Source organism: Scatophagus argus, chromosome 10 (genome assembly GCF_020382885.2).
Source record: "Scatophagus argus isolate fScaArg1 chromosome 10, fScaArg1.pri, whole genome shotgun sequence".
Lineage (NCBI taxonomy): Eukaryota > Metazoa > Chordata > Actinopteri > Scatophagidae > Scatophagus > Scatophagus argus.
In genome coordinates, this window is record NC_058502.1 from 1,399,532 (window position 1) to 1,425,305 (window position 25,774).

The window sequence follows — 25,774 nt, forward strand, 5'->3', positions numbered from 1 at the left end:
GCGCATGTGCAGTTTCTGCGTGCATTCGATTGGCCGTTTTCAAACTCATACCGCGACTCTGTTGTTGTGTTTAGTGAGCTCGACGTTCGTTAGCGTTAGCGCTTAAAAGATTTTTCTGTCTCAGTAACTTATGTGCCAAATGTATCTGCCACGTAAGTGTTCTTGATGAATAATACCCCATTTGGTTTGTCATTGTATTCGTCTAAAAGTTTACGGACGCGTGTTAAATATGTTACGTACTATTAGCAGTTGGCAGGTGCGTTTGCTAATGAGCCGAAAATTTACAGCTAATCAGCCAAGCTAGCTTGTTCGCTAGCTTGACTTGATTTAACGTTAGTGTGGTGAATATTATTAGAAACGTCTTGTACCTTGAGTGAAATTTAAGCAAAAGTAACGTTTGGCTTGAGCACAATAACACCACCTTGCAGCCTTTTCTGCTGAAGCGTGAAGCTAATGTTAACATTAGTTGAATCGCTGCGTGAGCCAGCGGTTGATTAAAGCTGGTTCAACGGCTTCTTGGTAAAAAAGAAAAAAGGTTGTTCGTGAAATTCTGGTCAATCCCTTGACGCTTTTGAATTTGTAAATGCCAGCTATTTGAAGGGCGTGACTCAATAATCTAACACAGATTGGCTACACTGTTTTTGGCTAACTCGTCCTTGCTTGTAGGATGATGGAGTCATTCCTGAGCAACAAGGCTGACAAATGGGATCCGCTAAACTTAGAGGCTGAACCCAACTCCCCACCAGAGTCACAGGTAAATGTGATAATGACACGACAATTCACAGTGCTTCTATCAGATATTTGTGCCCACTGTGATGGTAATGGCCATAACATGTTATGGCATAACACACCCAGGCACCCCTACTTGCCCATTTTTTCACCTGAACCAGCTGATGCTCAAGTCTTAATCCAACAGCAAGGGCTGTCGAGTTGCATGATGTATAAAAAACATCACAGGATGAGTATGTCACTAACTGGTATTGTTGTGGTGGGAATTCATTTTCCACTGCTTGGGCTAATAAACTGATGATGATGACAGTGGTGTGTACAGTAAATGGACGACCGCAGAAACATTCACGTTACACAACGTAAAGTATATGAAAAAACATAAATGTAACATTTAGAGGACAGAGGAGACAGTCTTCAGTCGTCTTATACTTATGCAGTAAGTACCAGATCAGGATGATTTTGATTTTTCTGACAAAAGAGGTGAATGACAAAATCCTCTGATCGGCTTGAGCTCCCACACAAATTACCCAACAGCATGCTCTAAACGCTTTACTAGTTCACTTTCAGATCAGCTAATGTATTTCCCGGTCAGTGAGGTTTACACCACTTTAGCAGTACTTAGAGAGATTGGTTTTATGGCCCAATGTGTAGCAGTTAAAGGTAGATATAATTATGAATATAATAGTTAGAATTGTGGAGGACCAGAGAGACCAGGTCCTCCCAGAGTCCATCATTATGGGAATTGTTTCTTACCAGTGAACTTCACCCCCCCCCCTCCCCCCACCAAAAAGAAAGAAAAGATGTCTTTCACTTTCTTCTTGCTGTTTTTGATGAAACCATGATATGTTGTGCAGCACTCCAGCACTGAGGCGAGAGAACACCTTCAAGTCTACCTCCGCATCCGACCCTTCACCTCAGCAGAGAGCGATAACGGAGAGTCGCAGGTAAAAATAAAGAAGAAAACAAAATACTTCATATCAGAAATGAATACTGGTGTGCTGCCAGATAATAGTTTTGTTGATACTGCTGCAGGTAATTTAAGTAGACGTAAACAATAACAGAATAATTCAGAGAGACATAAATGATGTCTTCCTCTTTTGCTGCTTCTAACAGGACTGTGTTACCCTCGAGCCCCCTGACAAGGTTCTACTGAAGCCTCCCAGTTTGTCCCTCTCAGCCAGGCTTAGTGCTGAAAAATCTCTTCCACAGACTGGACAGCGCTTCCAGTTCTCTCAGGTTGGTGTTTCCTGACAAGCAGTCCAAAAAAAGTGAACTTCCTCTGTCCAGAGAAAGCTTCATCTTCTTTCTAAGGCCTGATAATTACTTGTTGTATTTTAATAAAGAATTAGTTTTTGAAGTTTTCTCACTTGTATGTGATCCTTCAGGGTCTCACTCCATTAATTTCTGGACCTAAATCAGGATTGCAGGCCAGTAGCGGATGCCTAAGAAAGAGGGTTTTCATTACTGACAAGCTTTTAACTGCCTTCGACAGGTGTATGGACCTGAGACAACACAGAGGGAGCTCTTTCAAGGCACAGTGAAAGATTTGGTGAAAGATGTTCTTGAAGGGGGAAATTCTCTGGTTTTCACTTACGGAGTCACCAACGCTGGGAAGACCTTCACATTCTTAGGTCTGTCGTTCTCTCTTACATTTTGTTTGTCCTGCTGTTTTAACAAACTGCTTTAATTAAATAAAGAAAAAAAAAAGACTTAAAATGACATGCTATAGCTGGGATTTTGTCTGACTGCATGCCTACCAGCCCCTGCTGGTGACAGTACAGTGAGGGCTGTAATTTAGACATGTTTCTGTCTGATGATAATTGAAGAACCCAACTCAAAGCAATCCAACAATGTGCTCTTGTCACCTCAGGTCCCGATGATGATGCTGGTATCCTGCCCAGATCTCTTGCTGTCATTTTCAGCAGTATTGACGAACATATTTTCACTGGATTGAGTGTCAAACCTCACCGCTGCAGAGAGTTCATGAGGCTCAGCAGGGAGCAGCAGGCAGAGGACGTGGTGTTCAAGAGAAACCTCTTCAGACAATTTAAAGAGGTGATTTGTCTGCCTAAGGCCGAGTGATGACTGTGACTGTTGAAAGGAAAAATATTTTGGGGTGTAGAGAAATCAATCATAAAAGTGATGAAATTTAGTTAGTTGAGTCTTGTTACCATCTTGCAAAGCTTCTGCTGAGCTTTTGGTGCTCTAAAAGATGCCAAAAAGACATTTTCATCAAAAAGACATTTTCATCATTCATCAGGAGGCCTCTTAATGCTTTGCTCGCACCCTGGATTTTAACTCCTTATAAATTCAGAAATGCAGCTCAGGAAGTCACACCTGTTTGGACTTGGCCTTGTTCTTGATTTGTCTTTGAAGCACTCTGTGACATTATTTTAAAAGGTGTTGTATAAATACACTTGTATAAAGAATATACCAGTGTCTTGGATGCAGTGTTAACACTCTCACTGTTTATCCTGTAGACTGAGAAGAGCAATGCCAGCCTGCTGAACTCGACCAGTAAGACTCTTCTTGAAGGCAAGATTTAATCGTTTATCTCTTAATTAATCATTGGTTATTTTTCTGGAGAAAATCTGACTGTGAAACCACATGCGCTGTGTAATGAATTCTGCTCTATAGCACTTGTTCTGCCGTTAAAAATTTCCATTAAACCCCGAGGCAGGAATGCATTTATAAAGTTCTCATCTAGTGTCAAGTACAGATACTGAACTGCTGAATCGCACTACAGTGCAGACCCATTAGGTTGCTCAGTCTGAGCCTTTGGTCAGTTTTTTAGTAGGCTAATTAGCCTGTTCATTAGTTTTGTCTGTTGTTAAGCACAGAAATAAGTTACATGGGAGTGAAATTGTCATTACATCAAGACGTTGCACTCTAATGAGTGTAAACAGTATTGATGGCTGTTGTCATGTTAGGAGAATTTCAGCAGTTTTAACCGGAAATGGTTAAATCACATTACCATCCCTAGCTTTAAAACAATAACCCACTCCTAAGATAGTTTTTTTTCCTGCTTTAAACATACATAAAGTTTCCTTTTCTCTGGTGAAAACCAATAAAGTGCAGAAAAAGTCCCTGTTTAGCCCCTTGGCACTTCACTTTTTCAAACCAGGCTCTTCTGAAGAAGTTGTCCAGTAGGCTTGCTTTAATGGTTTAAATGTTTTTAATGTTGTTGCATCTGCTGCAGACTCGTCCATGCTGGGGACGACTGTTGTAGCTGAGGACAAAATCGACCTGGAGGTGGAACCACACACTAAGTTCTCTGTTTGGGTTTCTTTTTGTGAAATCTACAATGAGAACATTCACGACCTCCTGGAGGCGCTGCCCAACGGGGCCCTGAGGAGGACCGTCCTCCGCCTGTCACAGGATGTCAAGGGAAACGCTTTTGTCAAAGGTTTGAAGGGTTTGGGGCACAAGTACTTTGTTTTAAAAAGAGTAAACAAGACTTTTTTTTTTAATGCGTGTACTCCAGCCGCAGTATTCAGGTGCGCTTTGCTTCAGGTGCTTTCAAAAGAAATACATGTGGGACCTTGGCTGTGGAATTCTGGCAAATGAGCAGCCATGTTGTACAAAATGTTTTCATTCTTATGTGAGGTTGTACACAGAAACTAAAGACTCCTTTCAGTCAGTAAACACAAGTACTCTGTTTTTTCCTTTTATCTTCTAATCTGTTCAGATCTGCGCTGGGTTCAGGTGAACAGTGCTGACGAGGCTTACAAGGTGATGAAGCTGGGCAAGAAGAACCAGAGTTTCTCCTCCACCCGACTCAACCAGCTCTCCAGCAGGAGGTGAGGACGACAGCCAGAAGCTTCTCACATTTTCATCTCAAAGTTTTATTCAAACAATAACTTCACACTGAGCACCCAAGTCAAAAAAATCATCAACTTAACTTTACAAGTTTGCAAGTGTTTACTTGCAAGCATAAGGGACCCCTGGTGTGTTATGATGTGGAGGAAACGGTCAGATTCAACAAAGTCCCCTTTACTACACAACCATTACTTTAAAGTTTTATTACATCCTTTTTTTTTTTTTTTTTTTTGATTATGGACCTCAGGAACACATTTCCTACAATTTCAGAAAGAATTTAAATCATGTGGTTTTCACTCGATGAGGGAGACAGTGTGATCCAACAGTTCTGAATTCTCGAAAATCTTTCATGCTTCAGAGAACAATTGAAACACGGCGAGAGAGAATGTGAAAAATGTGTTCATGTCATTTGAGAGTGATTCTGGTTCTGCAAGCACTCCTGTCATGAGGCCTGAATGTGAGGCTGACTCAGTCATCTATTTTGAAATTCCTTCTGTCTGTTCACCTCTTTTACATGTTTTCACTTTTCTCTGCACTTTCTCACTTGTGGTTGCAGCCATACTTAAATAAACACAAAAATGTTGTGCTGAATAAATCTGGTCTTAGTCTGAGCTGTTTATTCTATCTGAATAGTTGCTGAAATGTGTGTTTGATTGTCTGCAGTCACAGTATTTTCTCCATTCGCATATTGAGGATTAAGGATGTTGGGACTCCGAGGGTCCACGCAGTCAGCGAGTGAGTGAAACTTTGGATTTAACTGCCATACATAAACATGATTTCAGGTGTGTAACAATGTACAGCTTCTGATCTGTGTGTTAGTCTAATGGATAAATGTGTTTTTAATCAGGTTGAGTCTGTGTGACCTGGCTGGGTCAGAACGATGCGCCAAAACTCAGAATAAAGGAGAGCGTCTGAAAGAAGCTGGAAACATCAACACGTCGCTGCTCATCCTGGGAAAATGCATCAACGCACTGAGACACAACCAACAGGCCAAGTAAGATCGATACTCGTCTGTCGTTAGCGGATTCTCAATCAAAAGATGTAATGAAAGGGCCACTCAGAGTTAGGGACGGACCAACTGTCAGGTCTGATATTCAGCATTTGTCATGTAGAGTGGTAGCATAAAGACTGGAAAATTGAAGTGCTCAAGTAAAAGTACCTCAGGGTTGTATGTAAATGTATACTTTCCTACACATTCCATCACTGGTTGGTCTAAATGTGGACACTAATATTTTGACCTTTACTGTAAATCTATTGGTTCCAAATATCTGCTCATATCCTCTTCGTAAGCAGGGGCCTGCTTATTTTATAGTTTTTTCACTCCCCCCTGTGGCCAACAGTGGATCAGTGCAGCTTTAAGTCTGAAAGAAAATGCATCAGTTCAACTTCAGCTGAGACGGCAGATCTAACTGAGCTGTTTGTCCGTCTGTTCCCTCCCTCAGGCTGCTGCAGCATGTCCCCTTCAGGGAAAGCAAGCTGACCCACTACCTGCAGGGTTTTTTCTGTGGTCGAGGGAAAGCCTGTATGATCGTCAACATCAACCAGTGTGCCTCCATGTACGACGAGACTCTCAACGTGCTCAAATTCTCTGCTGTGGCACAGAAGGTGCAGGCACATTTCAGCAACTGACACTGCAGTGTTAATGATTATGTTATTAATTTACCTCTTTTCTGCTCTTGTCTGTGTCCAGGTGGTGGTTCTGGCCGCCAGACCCTTTCCCATAATGCCTCAGAGGTCCACCAGTGAGGTTTCCCTCATCATCAACAATGCTGAGAGGAAGGTTCTTCACAGCAGCAGGAGGAGCTCCCTGCTTGGCGGGGATAGTAGCCTGGAGGATGTCCAGGTGAGGTGGACGTGACTCGTGCTCACGCCTTCCTGGTCACAGTCAAATTTCACAGTTTAATCCTGTTGTTAATAAAATTGTTTTTTTCAGGAGGATGAGGAGGAAAATAGCTTGATGGATGACACAATGGATCAGAGTGACAATGAAGATGATGAGAAAATTCTCATCTGTAAAAAGACGTACCAGGTCAGTGCTCTTTTAATGTAATTTCACATGTTAAGAACAGCACAGAGAGCTGGATCCTTGGTCATCAAGGTGAGGTGGCATTTAGGGAAAATAAACGGAAGGAAGAATCTAACTTGGTGTAATGAACTGACTGTTCATTCACGGCTTTTGGAGAGGCAGAAAAACAGCTGTTTGACTTTTGTTGCCTTTTTGTTTTAGTAATAAATACTGGGCAGATGTAGTGTGTTGTGATCACATTAAATCTACTCTCATGTGATTGGCTGAAGCAGAAGAAACCACCTGACAAAGATGAAATCGTCTGTATATAAATTTAACAACATCCCAAAATGTTTTGGATGAAAATTTCAAATATTTTGTATATTATATTTTTGAGGATTTCTGCTTCTTCTATTTAAAACAAAAAATATTTGTGTGTGCATCAGAAGTACATTTGTGAATCTTGTAAGGGTTCACAATTCATCTGATTCCATATGCATTGAATGTATTTGTTAGTAATTTGGTCATTTTTAAAAGCCTTCATTGTCGTGTGTTTTTTGCTGTGCCGGTGCTCAGAGGCAGGTGGCGCAGTTGAAGCAGCTGCAGATGCAGCTGAAGAAGGAGCGAGCGGAGAGCCTCATCATGGAGGCGCGAGTCAGAGAGGAAGTCAGCAGAGAATTCTCAGATCTCTTCTCTGAGATGCAGTATGACTACAAGTGAGACCATTTTGGTTTTTTATGTCTCTAAAAGTTTTGACTTTAACATTTCAAGTCATACAAACCTGTGTGTGTGTTTGATCCAGTGAACGCCTGGCGAGGGAGAGAGAAATCCTGGAGGAACGAGCAGAAAGGAGGCTGGAGATCTTCAGGAACCTCATCGACAAAATGGCCTCTGCTGGTCCCAGTCCGGACACACAAGCCATGGTAACTCAAGGAAATGAGAGTTCTCTTCCCCTCCTGGCTGGTTAGATGTTATGAAGGCTGAGAGATCTTTGATAGCAAAATGTTTCATTATTAACACAAAGGACTGAAAATATGTGGAGGCTTTATTTGATGTGTATCTTAGTGACAAGATGCCTCACATGTCTCTCATACAGTCACCAACAGAGTTGCCTTAATGACTGAGTTCAACCTGTCATCGAACTGCTGCCAGCCATAGCTTGCCATTGAAATTATAATGATTCCTGTTGGAACGACTTAATTTGCTGTGCAAGCAAAGAGAATATCATCTAACTTTTCATGCAAGGATAGACAAGTTTTTTGGTCTCCTCTTTTTTTCTTTTACACACAGTATCAATTATCCAAGGAAATTTAAATGTAATCAGTAGTTAAACCTAACCTGGATGTTCTGCTTGTGGCGACATGCTCACTAATATCCCTGACTAATTTCTCCAATGTCTCGTTCCTCCTGCAGGACCAGTCTCTGGACTCCTACTCCTCTGAATTGGCGGATGTAAAGAAGGCCGCAGAGGCTGCTCATAAATGTTTGGGCTCAGGCCGAGCAGAAGCTCAGAGAGGCAGAAGAGTCACTGTAGAGGAGCTGGAGAGGAAGATGTTGCAACTGAATGAGCAGATGGCTCACAAACACAACGGTAAGAACACACATGAGTAAGTCAGTGTCAGAGAGGAAACTACAAACTGAGCTTGTGAGTTTGTGCGACATGGAGGACTGAGGCACATGCAGCAGCATCAAATTCATGGCCCCCACGGGTGTCTTCTGTTCTGTCCTCTGTAAAACACAAGTAAAGCAGAGAGTGACAGTTTGCTAATCCGTTGTGATGTATAGTCAATAGACCAGTGTGTGACAACATATATGTTTTACTTTACTACGTCGCCTATTTTTGTAACTATATGATTAGGAGCAACAAAAGGCGCCAGTCTGCATAAAGGACATTACTGCATGGGCTTGTTGTCGGGAAATGAGTTACTTCTGGCTATTGGGACAGCTGAATGAAAGCAGGCGCAAGACTGTCAGTGACAGCACATGTTGTATAGAAATGTCGTGGTTTATAATACACAAATGTCAGTAGCAGGTGTCTGTTTGGCAGAGCTGGTTGTGTTTTTAACGTGGTAAGTAACAACACGTTTCTATGGATTGAAGTCTGCCACCTCTGGCCTCCCTTTCACATCCTGTTGGATTTCTTCCATTTTGTAGGCGAAGCCAGTGGAGTAGAGGATGAGGAGGAGAGGAGGATTCCGCTTCATCTCCAGCTCCAGCAGAAGTTGTCAGAGGTTGTGCAGCTGAAGAAACAAGTGGGAGACCTCCAGAGGCTGGCAGAGCCGGGCCCCCCCTCCTTGCTAGTTGAGGAGGGGTCCTCACCTGAGAGAGAGCAGCTGCAGGTAAGGAGCACATCATGTCCTGACAGCTCTCACTAGAACCAGTGTCAGCAAAGGGCAAACTGAACTAATTAGCCTTATTTCCACTCTTGTGGTTTGTTTTATCTGGAGAATTCCCCTCATTGTGGTTTTGCAGCTCTGTTGATTCAGGCCTCCACAGGCCAGTGATGTGGACCAGTGAGCATCTCCACTACATCACTTGGAGGTTAAGGCCTTTTCCAGTGCTACCTCAAAAACGGGAGGATAAAATGTTTCTTTTTCATTGTGCACACTCACATGTTTATAGTTTCCTGCAGTTAAACCAATGACCTGCTGAGAAACTCGTCTTTCTAACACCTCAAGCTGTCACCAGCCTCTGTGGTTTTAGTTTAATGCTTCTATAGGGCCGAGCGGGTCTGTGTAAGGCTTACTCATATCTACTTCATCTGAGTTAGCATGTAAAGTGTTTATACAGAAACTATTTTGACAGTAATGGTATGGGCCACAGGACTTTTGAGCAGTAATTCACATTCTTTTACTCCCCTGTCATGCAAAGTCCTTTTTAAATGACGTGCTTTTGTCCACTGCAAAACCTGTTTGTCCCTTCTGTGATAAGTGATAAGTTTATTCAGTGCTGTTTAAACATTAAAATAGGACTTAATCAATACTCGTGTCACCCAGGAGGTGTTGGCTGCCCTTGAAAAGGAGAAAACAGGCAGAGAAGATGCGCTTGCTGCTTTGGAATATCAGACTCTGGGGAAAGAGGAGGCCCTGGTATCCTTAGAGGAGGAGAGGAAGTCAAGGGAGGAGGCCCTTGTCACACTTGGGGAGCTGAAGAGAAGTAAAGAGGAGGTGTTAGCTTCACTCAGAGAAGAGAGAAAAGGCAAAGACGAAGCCATGAAAGCCCTTGAAGCTGAGAGGAGGGCCAAGGAGGACGCCCTCGCCGCCCTTGAAAAAGAGAAACAAAGCAGAGATGAGATTCTCGCAGCTCTTGGTAAAGAGAAGAGTGGCAAAGGGGAGGCTCAGTCCCTGCTGGAGGTGCAGAGGAAGGAGGTCAGCAGGCTGGTTGAGGAGAGCGAAAAGAGGCAGCAGGAGGGTGATGCTCTGCGACATGAAAATAGAGAGCTGACTGCCAAATTAGAAGCCACAGAGCAGCAGGTGGGCCTCAGTGTTTAAACTCTCTGGTACTTATGTTGGTACTTATCTTACTTATCAGTATGTGCTAAATAAAAAAAAAAAGGCAAGATTTGTTGTTGTGGAATAATTATTTGTGTTTCATTATTGGCTATAAGTGACTAAAAGTGATATTTATGGAAATTACCACAGGTCACCAGGAAGCTGGAGGAAGCTGCTCAGGCACAACTGGACAAACACTCCAAGGAGATCCAGCAGAAAACCTCCCGGATACACACCCTGATGCACCAAGTTCAGAGCCTGAAACTGGAAGTGGAGACATCAGCAGCATCATCTGCTGGTCTCACTGATCAGCTGAGAGAAGAAGTGTCAGAGCTTAGGAGGAATCTGGCTGAGGAGAAGGAGAAAAGTGAGAGCAAACACAGACACATTCTGGAGCTGGAGGATGAGCTAGCACAGGCAAAAGAACAGCTGGCTCACAACCAGCTGTTCTCTGACCAGCAGCTGCAACAGTTTACTGAGAAGCTGAATCAGCAAGAAGAGACTTCAACACAGCAAGCTGAAGAGCTGAGAAAGAGGCTTCAGGACCAAGAAGAGAAATCTCAGCAACAGCTGGATGAGCTCAGAGCCAAGCTGGAATCCCAGGAACATGGTTCCAAAGAAGAAGAGCTGGGAATGAAACTCATAGAACAAACACAGGCCTCAGAGAAGCAGGTAGAGGAGCTCAATGAGAAGCTTCATCAACAAGAGGTGATGTCACAACAGCAGCTGGAAGAGTTGAAACACAAGCTGAATGAACAAAAAGAAACCTCTGATAAACTTTTGGATGATCTCAAGCAAAAGCTCCATGAGCAGGAGCGAACTGCAGAGCTGCTCAAGGCAGAAATAGAAGAGGCTAGAGTTAAAGGTTCAACCAGTTCCTCTAGCCCTGCTGCTGAGGAAGATCTCAAGAGGCTGAACTCTGATCTCCAAGCTGAAGTTGCAACCCTAAGGGCAAGGATTTCCAACATGGAAGAAACAAAGGAGTTTTCTGTTACAAGTGAAGCTTGCATAGCCTCAGAGGAGGAGGGAATGCTTAAAGAAAAGGACGGACACTTGGAGGAGAAGCTTGTAGAGTTGGAGGAAACATCTGCAAAGAGAGAGGCTGAGCTGCAGAAAAAGCTGTTGGAAAAGGAGGCACAAGTGAAATCCCTGCAGAAAAGCCTTCAGGAGACACAGGAGTGTCGCGAGGTGGAGGAGAGCCAAGCGGTCCAGGAGGCCCGGCGGAAGGAGGTGGAACGCCGCAGGGAGCTTCTGGCTGTGGCTCATGAAGCCATTGCTCAGAAGGACGCAGAGCTGGAGAAAAAAGCAGAGGAGATCAGCAGGTAATCAGTCATTTCATTCCAACATCGGGGTAAGAAATTACATTGTACATTTTATTTGCCCAGAGTTACAGCTCTGTCAGCTTTCTAAACCCCATTCTGAAGGAGGTTTGTCCATGACTTTCTGAATTGTACTCACTTCTAGAAAATCTGGGTTGAGCTTCTTTCACATCAGTTTTATTTATATAACCCAGTATCATTAATCTGCCTCAAGGGGCTTTACAGTCTGTGCAGAATACTGTCATGAAGGGCTCAAACACGTAACAGGAGGCAATGGAAGAAGTTACAGCAAGAAAACCAATCTATTTGATCTATTTATATTTTCTTTGAAACTAATATTAACAGCAGAGCAGAGCAAAAATGCTGTGGTATGGCCTTCAGTAAGTCAGCAGTACTGGTGTGTATGCATGAGTGAAGGAATAGTGGGTGTAGCTGAGGGAGCAGAGTTTCCCCTTTCTCCTCTCCATCCGGGAACAAGTGGGCCAAGCTCTAATAGTGTTGGTAACTGATGACCTGCGCACCTACAGAAACTGCAGCTGGAAGAGAGATCATCACAGTACGACACCTTGTGGTCTGTCATGTAATCACATCCCAGCGGATGATCAAACGTAACCGTATCCCAGGACTTAAGTAAAAACTACATGTGTTTAAACCGCTTCAGGTTTCTGTATTTGCAGCGTTTTCCTTTTGCATCTGTTTTTCTATGTGCAACGCGTTTCTCTACATGCAGCGCGTTTGTACTTGTGGACCACCGTAGTGTGTCGTTTAGCACCACAGAGCCAGTGTGTTTGTCTCAAATATTCAAAATGTAATTTAATAATAATATTTTTTTGTATTAATCACTCCTCCACACCCAAATTGCTCCTGCCCGTCCGGTAGGGAAATCGAACCAGCGACCCTCCGATCAAAAGCCACTTCTCCGGCCACTCCTGCCCCCATAAAGAGTCTGATTAAAAAAATGTAAAATGAAGCCTTCCAAACACACTATTTACCGCAGGAAAAAGATTTCACATTTCACAAGTCTTGTCTCAGTGCACTAGTGGACTCTATCCAATTAGAGTATGTTGTTATACTGCATTTTTTTTCCCTCACAAGTTGCAGAGAAAATAATACGCACGGAGGAGCAAGTCATCATATCACCCAACCTGCTGCTTCTGTATGAAAGGATATTATTCTGTCATTGTGAAATACAATTTTTCTGTAATATCTGGCCTTTCATCAGTACCTTGGGGACCAGGGAGAGTTGTATATTAATCCATCCAGCCATCAACTGTGCTTTTAGAGTCTAAAGAGCAGCGGTGATGCTCAGGACCACAATGTACTGTCCTATCATTTCACAGTTTTCTTGTGTGATTCTCCCAGACTGAAGGAAAATGCCAAGCAGGACTCTGAGAGAATGAAAAACCTCAGCCTCGACCTTCAGAGAAAAGAGGAGGACACTTCAGACCTCCGAGAGAAACTGGCCGACTACAAGAAGCAGATCCAGCAGGTCCAGAAGGAGGTGCACACATTTTCTTTTTGAAAACCTAAACTCAGTCCTCTCGTTAAAGACAAAAGTGAAAGCAGCCTTTAATAAGCAGCTAGATTTTAAGTTGTTGCTGCCACTGTGCTGCTAAGAACTTTAAAGCAAGTTAAAGGTGAAATGTCTGGCCACAATAAACCAACAAGGAGTTACAGCTGTGAAATGCCAAAATAGGTTTGAAATGATACCATTTCATACATTTGTCTGCCAGCCATTTAGGTGATTTTTCATAATGTGCCAGCGTATCTTAGTGATGATATGATTTTGGACACATTTTGTTAAATTAATGTAAACATTGGTGAATTGGTTTCACTTTTTTGAAGATCTCAGCCATGAGAGAAGAGGAAAAGGTTTTGAGGCAGAAGCTGTCTGACGCAGAGAAAGCCAAGAAGCAGCTTCAGTTTGACCTCGCCAACAGAGACAGAGCCATCCAACAGCTCAAAGTGGTGAGATAATAGTCTGTTTTTTAACTTTTCCTTGTTCCAAATCACATCTGTTTGCCCCGGAAGAGCGGGAAGAGTGTGCTCTGTCCGTTCTGTGCCCGTAAGCAGTACTGGTGTGTTGGTGTGTCGTCTTCTTGCTTTCTTCACATCTTTTCCTCCTCTTTTAGGAACAATCCTCTGAGACCAAGTCTGACCAGACACTCCAGCTCTACCAGAAGGCCTGTAAAGGTAAACAATGTGCATCTGTGTGTGTTTCACTGGAAGAAAAGCATTTTGTCGTTTTCGTGAAAAGCCATGTGAATTCGGTCACTCTGCTATCAGGCCGACTTCTTCTTTCGACTGCCTCCTGTAAACGGCTCAGAAGACCTCCCTCATCATTTAATCTTGTGTGGGGGTCAGGGTGGTGATCTGCATGTAAACCTGGTTGTGTTTCTGTTGATTTCTAGACCTTGAGGCCAAGGAGCGTGTGATGGAGGACATGCGTTTGGCTCTGATGGAGCAGGAGGAGACGCAGAGCGAAATGGAGCAGGTCTTGGAGGAGAAACTTAACGCCATCCAGGAGCTCTCCAGCGGTGAGATCTCAAAGAAAGAATCTGAAAAGACCGGATTTCATTGTTGTGAATTAAAAAGAGGTTTGGCTCAGGTACAGCTTAGTCTAATCTTGTTGAAAGGAGATCACCAACAGATTGCCGTTTTGGAGGTTGTCGTTTCCTGTAACGATGGGGATTTAAAAAACTGGCAGGCAGAAGGAAAGGAGATTTTTCCTGAAATACATTCCTAATGGTACACTTGCTGCTTTAAATGCACCATTGGACTGAGCAAGTTTACTAGTGAAGAAAAAGTTAGACTTCCGAGTTGATATAAAATAATACAAAAGTGCTTGTTTGGTCTTTGAATTCCAGTGCTAATTTACTGGTTTTAACCATTTCAGAGGTGGAGAAATTGAAAGGGATGTTGTTGCAGCAGGACCGTGGGAACAACACACAGCAACATGTTGACATCCAATCAGATGACCTTAAACTGGCCCGAGAGGAAGCTGCTCAGGCTCAGGAAAGCTTGAAGGTAAATGAAGTTGCTTTCATGTTGCACTTAGATGAATGGACCGGAAAATAAATGTTGTACTATGAGTGAAGGGAGGGCTCCATTAGGAATATTTGAGTGCCAATTAATAATTTGTTAAGCCCTGCTGAAAATTTCGAGGTCAAGAATATTTTCCTGATGTGTCTGAAGATTCTCAGTCATGCACCAAGTTGGGGCAGAAGTATTTGTACAGCCCTCCTTTGTGTTCCTTCCTTGCAGAAGATCCTCCAACAATGAAAGGAACAATAGGGATTTAAAGAAAACAGACAGCCTGATCACATGAATGCCTTCAGATTCTTTACCTTGTTTTTTTTTTTTATCCCATTTTTATATCTTTCACTTTCTTTCTTGGTCAGGAAAACGGCAAGTGCAATGTCTGTACAAAAAAGAATTCCCCCCATCCCCTCCAGGATGAATAAAGGAATTCTGATTCTGATAATGAGAGCTATTAAGATAGTTGTCATATCAGGGTGGCTTGTTTTATGCTTTTGCTTGTTGTAGATAATGCCATGTAACACAGATGCCTACAACAGTTCTTCTTAAAAATATAACAATTTTGTGTACAGCTCAGTGCAGACAAACAGCAAGCCGAACGCAGAAAGTGGCTGGAGGAGAAGCTGTCCCTGATTGGCCAAGCGAAAGAGGCGGAGGACAAGAGGAACCAGGAGATGCGGAAGTTTGCTGAATACAGAGAACGCTACACTCGACAACAGAGCCAGCTGGTGAGAAGAGGATGTCATACAAACATACTAAATGCTAGCTGGAACGTTTAACTCAAACAAAATCCAGCTTGGAGTCATTAAAGCTGCACTAAGTCTGACAGTGTAGAGCTGAAGCTGACAAGCTGAATCAGAAAGTTCCAAATTGGCTGCCATACAGAGGAAAATCCCTTTTGGTTTTGGTATCAAACTTCTTCATTTTAATTCCTCAGACAGATTTGGTTTCTGATGGTTTATTGATCATTTCAGTCTAACTGTTGGACTCTGATATATTTGTTTTACACTTTTTACAGTCTCTATGTGTTTCCCACTCATACACACATAAACCGGCAAAGCCTCTTTTCCACCATGCACATCTGCCTTTTTGCCAGGAGTCCTTGTCATCCCAGCTGGCAGAGAAGGAGCAGACCATGGAGAGGTGGAGGAAGGAGAGGGACACTCTGGTAGCAGCTTTAGAGGTCCAGTTACAGAAACTTCTCTCCAGCCAAGCAGAAAAAGACAAACTCATCCAACAGCTGCGCCAAAATACCACACAGCCACCACAAGAGGTCAGTGTGACATAAAGATGTCAGCTCAGGGAGGCAACACAGGGACCTCACACTGGAGAACTGACTGCTTTTGACATTCAACAGACTGACCACAAAAATCTGTTAAACTTCTTAAAATGACCGATATGCTTGAGTTCCAGAAAATGTGGCTTCAAAAAGGGAATGAGGACAAGAGAAATATTTGCATTATCAGTGACTCTAATCTTGAATAACATCCCTCTTGCTTATAAGGTCCTCAGGCTCTTAATGGATTGTTCAGTTGTCAGTAACAAAACTAGAAAAAGCAGCTGCTCTCTCCTCGGGTAGAGATGTCCGAGTAAGTTTGACCTCTGTAGACACTCCAATCAGCGATGTCGGAATTGTTTGGTCGCGTCATTCGTCAAGGCAAAACACCTGCTGTGACGTTATTGATTGGGGTTTAGCCAGAGGTGAAACTTTCCTGAAAGCTTGAGCTTGTTGAGTGCACCACAAAAAACAGCTTTCTGCTCCATTTCATTCGGTGTTGATTTACCTGGTGGATAGGACTTATTGGGAGAGTAGAGGCCTAATGCTGTGCAGCCAGCAGCACCACTGATCCCCTGTAGGAGGGAGGGAAAGGCTGCACTGAAGCCCAGTTCGTGATTGATAAGACGACCTTGTGATTACTCTCCTTGTGAATTTGTTTGAGGAGCACAGAGATTCTCAGTTTTGTCACATGGGTTCCTTCTGTCTCTTTTCCACATTTCAGTATTTTGCACTTTGCTCTCTCACATTTTGTTTCCATAGAGCTTTCTTCAAAATAGCGTAATTTCTTTCTTTTTTGCGACCAGGCAGCTTTCTCAGAATAGCTACAGACCGGACAGCGTGAAGGCCAAGCTGAAGTGATTCAACAAATCTTAATGTCTCTAAATTTGTGTCAGGCAAAATTTGGGAGGGAACTGCAGCTAATTTTATGTAGGCTTCTCTGTATTGGAAAAGCCCCAAATGATAAAAAAGATACTGCAGCAGATCTCTGCTGAAACTGCATTGCTGAATGCACTGATAATAAATAAGATTTCAAATCAGATGCTGTCATGGTCTACAAAATATAAATTTGAGGAAGATTTGACTCTTGCACAAAGATTTGTTTTGGATTTTGTACAGAGCTCAGTTATGCTATGAGCTCAGTTAAGTTCTGTTGAATTAATGCCTACTAATATGTATGCATTAGATTATATGGGGCAGTGCTTTTTTTCTCTTTTTTTCCCCATGTATGTAAAAGTGAGACTTTTGATGTAATGCAGTTCATTGCAGAAACATGATGATCTATGAGGACAGGCTGTTGAACATGAACACTTCTCGAGTACCCGGCTCTGTTTTGTGCATAGCAGCAGGCATTGGTAAAATATTAAGTGAAAAATGAGTCCAGAGCCCAGAGTGACGTCTTCAAGTTGCTTTAGTCATTACTGTTAGAGTATCTCAGTGTATTAGGGATCGACTGATATGGTTCTACAGGGCTGATGCTGATTTGTTAGTCATCAAAGGAGCCTGACAACTGCAGTAAAAATTGCAATTTTAGTGTCAAAATTTAGAATAACCAGTGATGGGAACTTAGAGTACCGTATTTTTCGGACTATAAGTCGCTCCGGAGTATAAGTCGCACCAGCCAAAAAATGCATAATGAAGAAGAAAAAAACATATATAAGTCGCACTGGACTATAAGTCGCATTTTTGTGGGGAAATTTATTTTATAAAATCAGAGACCAAGAACAGATATTTCATCTTGAACGGTAAATTATAGTAATAACAATAGATTAGAGAACAACGGGCTGAATGGGTGTCTGGTATGTTAATGTAACACAATAACAGATATTCAGATAACTATAACATAAACAACATAAGTTTACCAAACCCTGTTCCTCTAGCTGTGGTCATCTAGCTTTTAGCCCGCGATTAGCTTTTTTGGTTTTCTTCATTGCAGTTAGAGTATCCTCCGCTTTTCGCCAGTCCCTCACAAGTTTCTCGCTAACTACAAACTTTCTTTCAGCTGCTCCATTACCGTTTTCGGCTGCATATTTCACTACTTGCAGCTTGTAATCTGCAGCGTATGATTTTCTTTTTGGGGCATTTGTGTTCAGTCTTTCTCAGTTGTCTTTATAAGTTGTTTAAATTTAACTTTTTCGGTGGTACTGGAGCATAGCAGATACTGGCACACCAGCCTAGAGCGCCCCCTCGCGACTGTCAGCGTGAACATGTGAAATTACTGTATATATTTTATTATATAAGTCGCACCTGAGTATAAGTCGCAGGACCAGCCAAACCATGAAAAAAAGTGCGACTTATAGTCCGAAAAATACGGTAACTAAATTAAAATTTATCCTGGTGTGTGTATTTACAACAAGTGCAATGTTGAGGTGTTAGAGCGATCTGTTTTGCCCCAGGATCCAACTGTCTGCCCAAAATAAAGCATGTCATGTTTTCAGGGAGGGTTAGAGACCAGAGTCGTGGTGCATTGAAGTCCATCACGTGTTTCACATACAGTACAGTGATTTCTCTGATTGTGCTGTCTCGTGTGCTTGTCTGGGTGGTATTGTTTGTGCTCATGTATGTTTCCATTCCAGTTTGCATTGTCCTTCATTTTTAGATGTTTAACAGTAAATCATGGTTATGTGACCTGCTTCCTGGTCCAAAAACAATCATCTCACGTTCCTCACTATACACATTTTGAGATGTTGGTGTTTTCTAATTTGTTGAATTAATATTTCAGGGTACCATTTTTGTTAATGCACAGTAAAATCAAAGGGGACATGAAGAGAGATCGTCCTTAGTGTCTGAACTTCCTCTTACAGGGCAGTGATGGCGGTGTTGGTGTGGCAGAGCTGCAGGCTGCTCTGTCTGAGAAGGAAGCAGAGATCCTACGACTGAAGGAAGAGCTTAAGGCCTCAGCAGCCAAACAGGAAGTCACACAGGTCAGTCTTAAAGGATCGCCGCACCCACAACTCTGCTGTTTTTGTTATAAAATAACCAGCCCTGGTCGACCGGAAGGTGGAAGGTCACAAAGAGTAGCAGCACTGGTTAATTTATGTCTTTTAGAAAGTTTTCATGGTGAAGTTTCATAAGTTTGCACACCAAGATATATCATCAGGTTTTTTGAGTTTAAAGACCAGTTTGTTTTGTACCATTAGATTAGATTCAACTTTATTGTCATTACACATGTACAAGTACAATGCAACGAAACTCAGACATTAAAACACACTTTTATTAAAGATGTTTTTCGGCATGAGCTCCTCATCCACCGTGTTGCTAGCTTTAACTTAGGTTGCATTTTTTACAATATATCACTCAAGAAGAGCCACCTCAAATGCTTCGTCCAATAAGCACAGCTGTCTAGTTGGCTACATTACACTATTGGTTTTTCATGTAGCAGGGATTTGCTAATCAATTCGTTTCTGTGAATTTTGGAAACAAAAGTAGGAAGACATTAAATATTATGATCTCTAAGAGATCTAATGTAGACTGTGATTGAGATGTGTGTGAGCTCATTAGCCATATATAACAAGTACATGTCAACAGTGTGTGTATAATTACCCTCCCTCCCAAGTTCCCTCCTGCAAGTTTAAGATTTCACAGCTTACTATTTTGTGCTTGAAGTCAAAGATGCTTTCAGGACGGCAGGTAACAGCATAGGTTTTCTGTTTTCCTTTTTAATATTTCATTGCTGGTGTTTTTCATTTGTGCTCAGGTCAGCAGTGAACAGGTCAGAGCACACAGGATGGATATGAGAGCCTGGGGGGTGTAGATGTTTGCTTGTTTGTTTGTTTGCTCAGATTTGTGTGGCTTGATTCCTTGGTTTTGCTGTTCTTCTTTGTAAAGCTTTTATCAAGAATCATTGGTGAGATTTATGTAAATTGTGAGAATGTGACTGTGGATGTAATAAAAGAGAAGAACAGAATTCATGTCTCTGACAGAGAAAATGTCTTCGCACGCTGGGCTATTGCCTTTTGCCTTTATTTATTCATAGTTTGTCCTCAGGTGTTCTCCATCTGCGACATGAACAGCAGAACACCAACTGTTAGTTTGACTTGGATCTTTTTGAACTTGAGTACATTTTAACCTGAGGATTGCATTGTGTTGTGGACTTAATAGCACCTGTGTGTGAGAAACCCTGAGAAGTTGATTTTGGTTCTCATCTTTTGCGCTCTAAAATCAGCGGCTGTGGTCGCACTTGGCAGATAAATGTTGAAATGTGAAAAAGTATCAAATAAATTGTCAAATTTATTGACATTCTGTGGGCATTTTATTGTTTATCAGTTATTCATTTCTTATTCTTCTTGTCACAGACTGACAGCAGTGAGAGTCCTGCCGTATTGGATGGCAAACCCAAGAGTGAAACCGTTAACAGGAAGTCAGGAGGAAAGATGGACACGAGAGCATCAGTCAGCAGTCAGGTGAGCACACACACAAGTGATTAGAGGTTTTCATTTTTTACACAGTTTGTCAGAGGGTCTGCACACTGTCTCAGCCTACAGATCGTATGGCGAGATCACACGATAGGCTGAAACAACATGCAGAAATGAATAAATGAAAATTTTTGTTACTGTCCAAACCTGAAAGGCTGACAGTCTGATTTCACGCAGCGCATGGCCAGGTGCGCTGCCGTGAGAACACCTTTGTTGAGCTCTTTACACGCCTGCTGAAGTCACTTTGTGGTTGTGCATACGTGTGCAGCATCACTGATGCCTCTGTAGACAAACGGTCTTAACTGACCCCCATTTGTACCTGAGCTTTTCAGCCTCCTTGAAGAGTGGCCACTAAATGACTTTGCTCCTTAGATTTTCTTCTGTACTTCCAACTTTTTCACAGTTTATTATTATGCAATGAGAGCTGTGTGTTATTCTGGATCTCAATTTTTCAGCCTTTATAAAACACACAGGAACATGATCATTTCAGATGTTGTCTGTGATGAGTGTTCAGTTAACATTTATCAGCCTGAACTTTTTCAGATGCAACACATTGCAAACACATTTCTCTGAGTGACCATGACGTGACCCCTCAACCCCAAATGTGGTGTCTGGCCCCACAGGGCTCAGCTGGCTGTCCGTCAGTGCTCGACTCCTCTGAGATTTCCACAGAGAACGGGAGGACGAGCCGCTTCCCCCGGCCAGAGCTGGAGATCTCCTTCAGCCCCCTGCAGCCGAATCGGGTGGCTCTGCGGCGCCAGGGGGAGGAGAGCGCCGTCACCGTCAAAATCACCCGTTCAACACGCAAGAGGAAGAGCGAGGAGATGGACAAGGTGAGAGCTAATCGCACAAAGCAGCTTGCTCACACGTTCACCAGGTGTTGAAACAAATCATCCAAAGCAAGTTAATGAAAATTCTTAAAAAGTACATTTCAGGTGGAATTGATTTTTGACTTATGTCCCGTTGTGTCCTCGTTACCAAGTCTCGATGAATCTATGCTTGTACACCCACTGTAGATAACAAAAATCAGCAGCTGTACAATGTGAGCCTCAGAAATGAACTTTTGCAGTTGTTCATTTTTCACGTGTTCTATGGAGAAAATATCACTGTGAGATCTTCCCCTCAGCCCGATTAATCTGACACCAACAGTGCACGATTGTCTAGAATGGAGCAACAGCAGTTAAATGTGTCAACAGTTTTAGCTTTTTTCCATGAATATGTTTATGTATGCAGTGGGGCTGACTTTGCGTGAGTGTGTTTGTGTGTGTGTGCGTGCGCACATGTGAAATATGTGATTGAAGATCTTTGGTTTTAATGAACATGAGTGTCCGGCCTCTCTAACCTGTGCACAGTTTGTCACGTGGAGCAACACACTTCATTTGTTGATGCAGCTTAAAGAGAATTAGCAATTCTCTAAGGAGATTTCGAATTGGTTTGATGCAGCAGATCTCCCTGCTAATGCAAACATGGTAGAATCATGTCAGATAAAAACTGGGTCACATTAATCATACTGCCCAGGTTAAAAGGAAAGAAAAAGTTCTGTAGAATGGCACCACCACAAAGTGTTACATCTGCAATAGAAAATCCTTACAGTTTCTTCAGCCGTTGTCCTCACTAGGAGAGTTATGCAATAGCCAGAAGCTCAATGAAAGCAGGTGGTAACCTGTGAAGGAAAGTGACGAGTACGAGTAACAAGGTCAACGAGCCAGTCCCATCTTCGCCATTTGTAAACGGATTGCAGTGTTCATCCTGTGAACTGCTCGATACTACGGCTGTTCTGTGAGACTAACTGGAAGTTACGGATTGTCCTGAAAAGTCACCCCAAAACAGCCAAAGAGTCTCCATGGAAACGAGACCAGTTTGTGTAGAAACGAGAATCTGTGCTGGAGGGTGAACAGGGTAAAGGTTGTTTTCAGGACATTGTCTCACTGAATTCTGATTAAATGCAGCCAAGCAGCTGCACTTATGTTAATTGTTTTGTTTCCCCTAATGCACAGGAAGTAGGCTAATGCCTCAGTTACATTTGGCTCCCGAAGGCATGTGACTGATACAAGTACGGCATGCGTTTTACCATAGAAAACCTGTGTGAAGTACACATACACAGAGGTGGAGTAAAAGGAAGGAAATTCACACACCCAGTGTATAGTGTGTCCACATATACAATGTGTACAATGAGTTTGAACTCCAGATTGTACCTCCACATTGTTGTACGTGTGTAGAAGTCTGATCGAGAGACGAGGACAAACTGAGGAGGCAGTGCTGATCAAATGTGAACCAGCATCCTGTGACTGCACTGCCTTATTGTCACCAAAATGTTTTTAAAACACATGTTCAGTGTACTGTTTAGTTTAACTAAACTAACTAACACACTAAAATGTAGAAATATTTGTAGTCCAGAACATTTAAGGGTTACTCCCGTAATCTTCTTTACTATTGACCATATTTCAGTCTGCCATCCTCAGGAGCAGCTAGACCTTTGGCCTCTGAATAAACAAACTTTAATGTACGATTCAAGGCCATATTTTTGTTCTACATGCATCCATTTCCTTCATTTTGGTTTTCTAGCTATGACTGTTTAGACTTACTTTTATTGTTTTTGCACCACAAGTTATTTCCGTGCATACAACAGACACATACAGTATAGAATGTGTTAATCATAAATAGCACTTACAAGGATAAACACACACACTGTCATTTTGGTGACAGTGCAGAGCCCCCCCCGCGGTGAACATGGAGAACACAGTGAACAAAGCTTCTCGCTCAGAGGCACACGAGGTCGGCTGCAGTTCAGCCGTCACATCACTGTTCACTGTCAACCAGGTTAAAACCGGTCGCAGCTCGAACTGCTTGTCTGGTTTCCTTTTTCTTTCTTTGGCGAATATATCTTCAACGTACATACAAGGGTTTTTTTTCAACAGACGAGAAAACACGAGGTAATTTTACTGAACAGTTTCTACTCATTAAGCCTTTAATATTTGAAAATGTTAACTTTCCAGAGATATGAAAAACGAGGTGTTTTGAGCAGACGAAGCCTCTTTCATCAAGTGTGGATTTGGTAAATAATCAGCGAGTCTTTCCACTCCAGGCTTCCAAATATAGCTCCATTAAAGCATTCTCACTTGCATACTAATATTATACATCATCATTACTGCAGATTTGCTGGCTGCTCGGCGCCTGTCTTGTAAACACTGAGTTTCCCTTGTTTCCTCATAATCCCAAGTGGCAGTGCTGCCTGGGAGGTGCTGATGTATTCAGAGTGCTTAGGCATGAAAATCCCTTGTGCCGGTAATTCATACTCACACGTGTGCTGTGTGTTAAGTTTACTACTGATAAAGTTTCTTTAATAGCAACCGCAATGCAATTTTATGTACGGCAAAGCGGAATAACGAGGTGATGATGTAAAGATGATATCTCTAAAGAAGTCATGGTGGAGATGGTTTTTGGTGGGTGTAGCAGCTTTCATGTCCTGCAGCCTACAGGCCTGAGGTGTCCAAGTAATTTACTGTGTTGGAAATGTTTCATTTGTAAACAAGTTTTTTTTCTTGCGTGTTTTGTTCTTATGTGATAAAGCGTTCAAACATGTCATGCCAACTCACCCAGAAATTTAAACCTCTATTTAAACCTTTTTCTCCAGCTACTTTTTTAGTTACGAATTTTTCAAGTTTGACCCTGAAGCTTATTTTTCACTCTACTGGTTTGAAATTTGTGCTGGACATCCAGAAGTCTTGAGAATGATTTGGAACGTGTATTTATGTCAACATTTGTTTCAAGTTTACAGGTTTTGAAAGTATTCAAATTAATGTATTGTTTTAACCCAAAGAATCTTTAAGTATCAAAATAATATCATTATATCCCAAATAATAACTAATATCTCCACTAATTTTCACTTTTAACACTGCAGTACCACATCACTGACAAGCTCCAGCAAAGATTTTCCCAAGAAGGTTGATTTTAATGTTCTTCAAACTTTATTATGGCAAAATGTTAGTATTCATTGCAGATATATACAAAAAATGAAAGATTCTTTTACTTCCTCATAATAGATTTTTTTTTTTAATAGCTCAGGTTTCATACTCTTCACTTTCATGAGGGGAGCTGGTATGACTCTGTGGCCTTCAGTTTTGTTAGTGTTGTTGCTCCTGCAGCTGATTCATATTGTAATCTTTTTTTAAATTGCGTTTTCCTTTTGTAAATTTCTGTTAAACGAACGAGTCAGAGAGAGCTGCAATTTAAACGCCAAAAGCTAAAGTAGTTGTTGACGGTTGTATTTTACGCTCACAAATGTACCGTATTTTTCGGACTATAAGTCGCACTTTTTTTCATGGTTTGGCTGGTCCTGCGACTTATACTCAGGTGCGACTTATATAATAAAATATATACGGTAATTTCACATGTTCACGCTGACAGTCGCGAGGGGGCGCTCTAGGCTGGTGTGCCAGTATCTGCTACGCTCCAGTACCACCGAAAAATTTAAATTTAAACATGAACTTATAAAGACAACTGAGAAAGACTGAACACAAATGCCCCAAAAAGAAAATCATACCCTGCAGATTACAAGCTGCAAGTAGTGAAATATGCAGCCGAAAACGGTAATGGAGCAGCTGAAAGAAAGTTTGTAGTTAGCGAGAAACTTGTGAGGGACTGGCGAAAAGTGGAGGATACTCTAACTGCAATGAAGAAAACCAAAAAAGCTAATCGCGGGCTAAAAGCTAGATGACCACAGCTAGAGGAACAGGGTTTGGTAAACTTATGTTGTTTATGTTATAGTTATCTGAATATCTGTTGATGTGTTACATTAACATACCAGACACCCATTCAGCCCGTTGTTCTCTAATCTATTGTTATTACTATAATTTACTGTTCAAGATGTAATGTCTGTTCTTGATCTCTGATTTTATAAAATAAATTTCCCCCCAAAAATGCGACTTATAGTCCAGTGCGACTTATATATGTTTTTTTCTTCTTCATTATGCATTTTTTGGCTGGTGCGACTTATACTCCGGAGCGACATATAGTCCGAAAAATACGGTAATTGGTTTTTATAACAGTGTAGTCGTCGTTTATCACCTCAGCGTCCTCTCACTTTTCACTTTGGTTTTGGAGCCTTTCCATCTTAGCGCAGGTTGGCAGATAAAATCAGATTTTAGTCTGCGCTCAGTTTCTTCTAGGCAGCGGTTTGACATCAGTTTTCATACCTTCAGTGACGGCGAGAAACGTGCATGAACACGTTTTGTCGCCGAGCGTGAGGCTGTGAATGCTGTGCAGAGAATACAGATGTGCCATTTAACATGCTGTTAATAACAAAGCGGACAAAGCTGGCTTTATTTAAGCTCTCCTTGTAAAGGACACTCGATTTGCAGAGATTTAGCAGACAGAAACATTAAAAAGACTTTTGGTATTTACGTGTCATCACTTCATAAGGAAGAAAATCAAGCAGAAATTTAACACAGTCTCAGTTCTTTGTTTCTAATTGAAATCTCCCTAAAGATCTCAGTTTAATTGAAGGTGAAGCCAGCAGCACATTTTGTCCAGAGGTGGATTCGTTGTCTCTCTGGATCAGTCTGTAACATCTAATGGCTTCAACACATAAAACGTGCCATTTATTAAAATAAACCGACAGCTCTGCCTTGCATGTTAAAGTGTCCCAACGGTGAAAAATGAGCTTTTTGACTGCAGCACTC

At 42.0% G+C, this 25,774-nt stretch overlaps 1 protein-coding gene across 2 annotated transcripts in view; it reads left to right on the top strand.

Moving 5' to 3' along the window:
- Positions 1–25,774, top strand: part of LOC124065873 (kinesin-like protein KIF20B) — a 43,370-nt gene continuing 17,596 nt past the window's right edge. For both annotated transcript variants that reach the window (XM_046401736.1, XM_046401737.1), the window contains exons 1-30: positions 1–152; positions 667–754; positions 1,584–1,673; positions 1,843–1,965; positions 2,222–2,360; positions 2,600–2,784; positions 3,210–3,264; positions 3,929–4,135; positions 4,418–4,529; positions 5,212–5,283; positions 5,396–5,542; positions 5,991–6,153; positions 6,239–6,391; positions 6,482–6,577; positions 7,130–7,269; positions 7,356–7,476; positions 7,967–8,144; positions 8,708–8,892; positions 9,550–10,026; positions 10,195–11,366; positions 12,726–12,864; positions 13,209–13,331; positions 13,496–13,556; positions 13,775–13,900; positions 14,260–14,390; positions 14,975–15,130; positions 15,499–15,675; positions 18,483–18,602; positions 19,974–20,081; positions 20,717–20,926. In XM_046401736.1, the coding sequence (XP_046257692.1) occupies positions 668–754; positions 1,584–1,673; positions 1,843–1,965; positions 2,222–2,360; positions 2,600–2,784; positions 3,210–3,264; positions 3,929–4,135; positions 4,418–4,529; positions 5,212–5,283; positions 5,396–5,542; positions 5,991–6,153; positions 6,239–6,391; positions 6,482–6,577; positions 7,130–7,269; positions 7,356–7,476; positions 7,967–8,144; positions 8,708–8,892; positions 9,550–10,026; positions 10,195–11,366; positions 12,726–12,864; positions 13,209–13,331; positions 13,496–13,556; positions 13,775–13,900; positions 14,260–14,390; positions 14,975–15,130; positions 15,499–15,675; positions 18,483–18,602; positions 19,974–20,081; positions 20,717–20,926 (5,253 nt within the window). In that variant the 5' untranslated portion in view covers positions 1–152; position 667. The remainder of the gene's footprint in view (positions 153–666; positions 755–1,583; positions 1,674–1,842; positions 1,966–2,221; positions 2,361–2,599; positions 2,785–3,209; positions 3,265–3,928; positions 4,136–4,417; positions 4,530–5,211; positions 5,284–5,395; positions 5,543–5,990; positions 6,154–6,238; positions 6,392–6,481; positions 6,578–7,129; positions 7,270–7,355; positions 7,477–7,966; positions 8,145–8,707; positions 8,893–9,549; positions 10,027–10,194; positions 11,367–12,725; positions 12,865–13,208; positions 13,332–13,495; positions 13,557–13,774; positions 13,901–14,259; positions 14,391–14,974; positions 15,131–15,498; positions 15,676–18,482; positions 18,603–19,973; positions 20,082–20,716; positions 20,927–25,774) is intronic.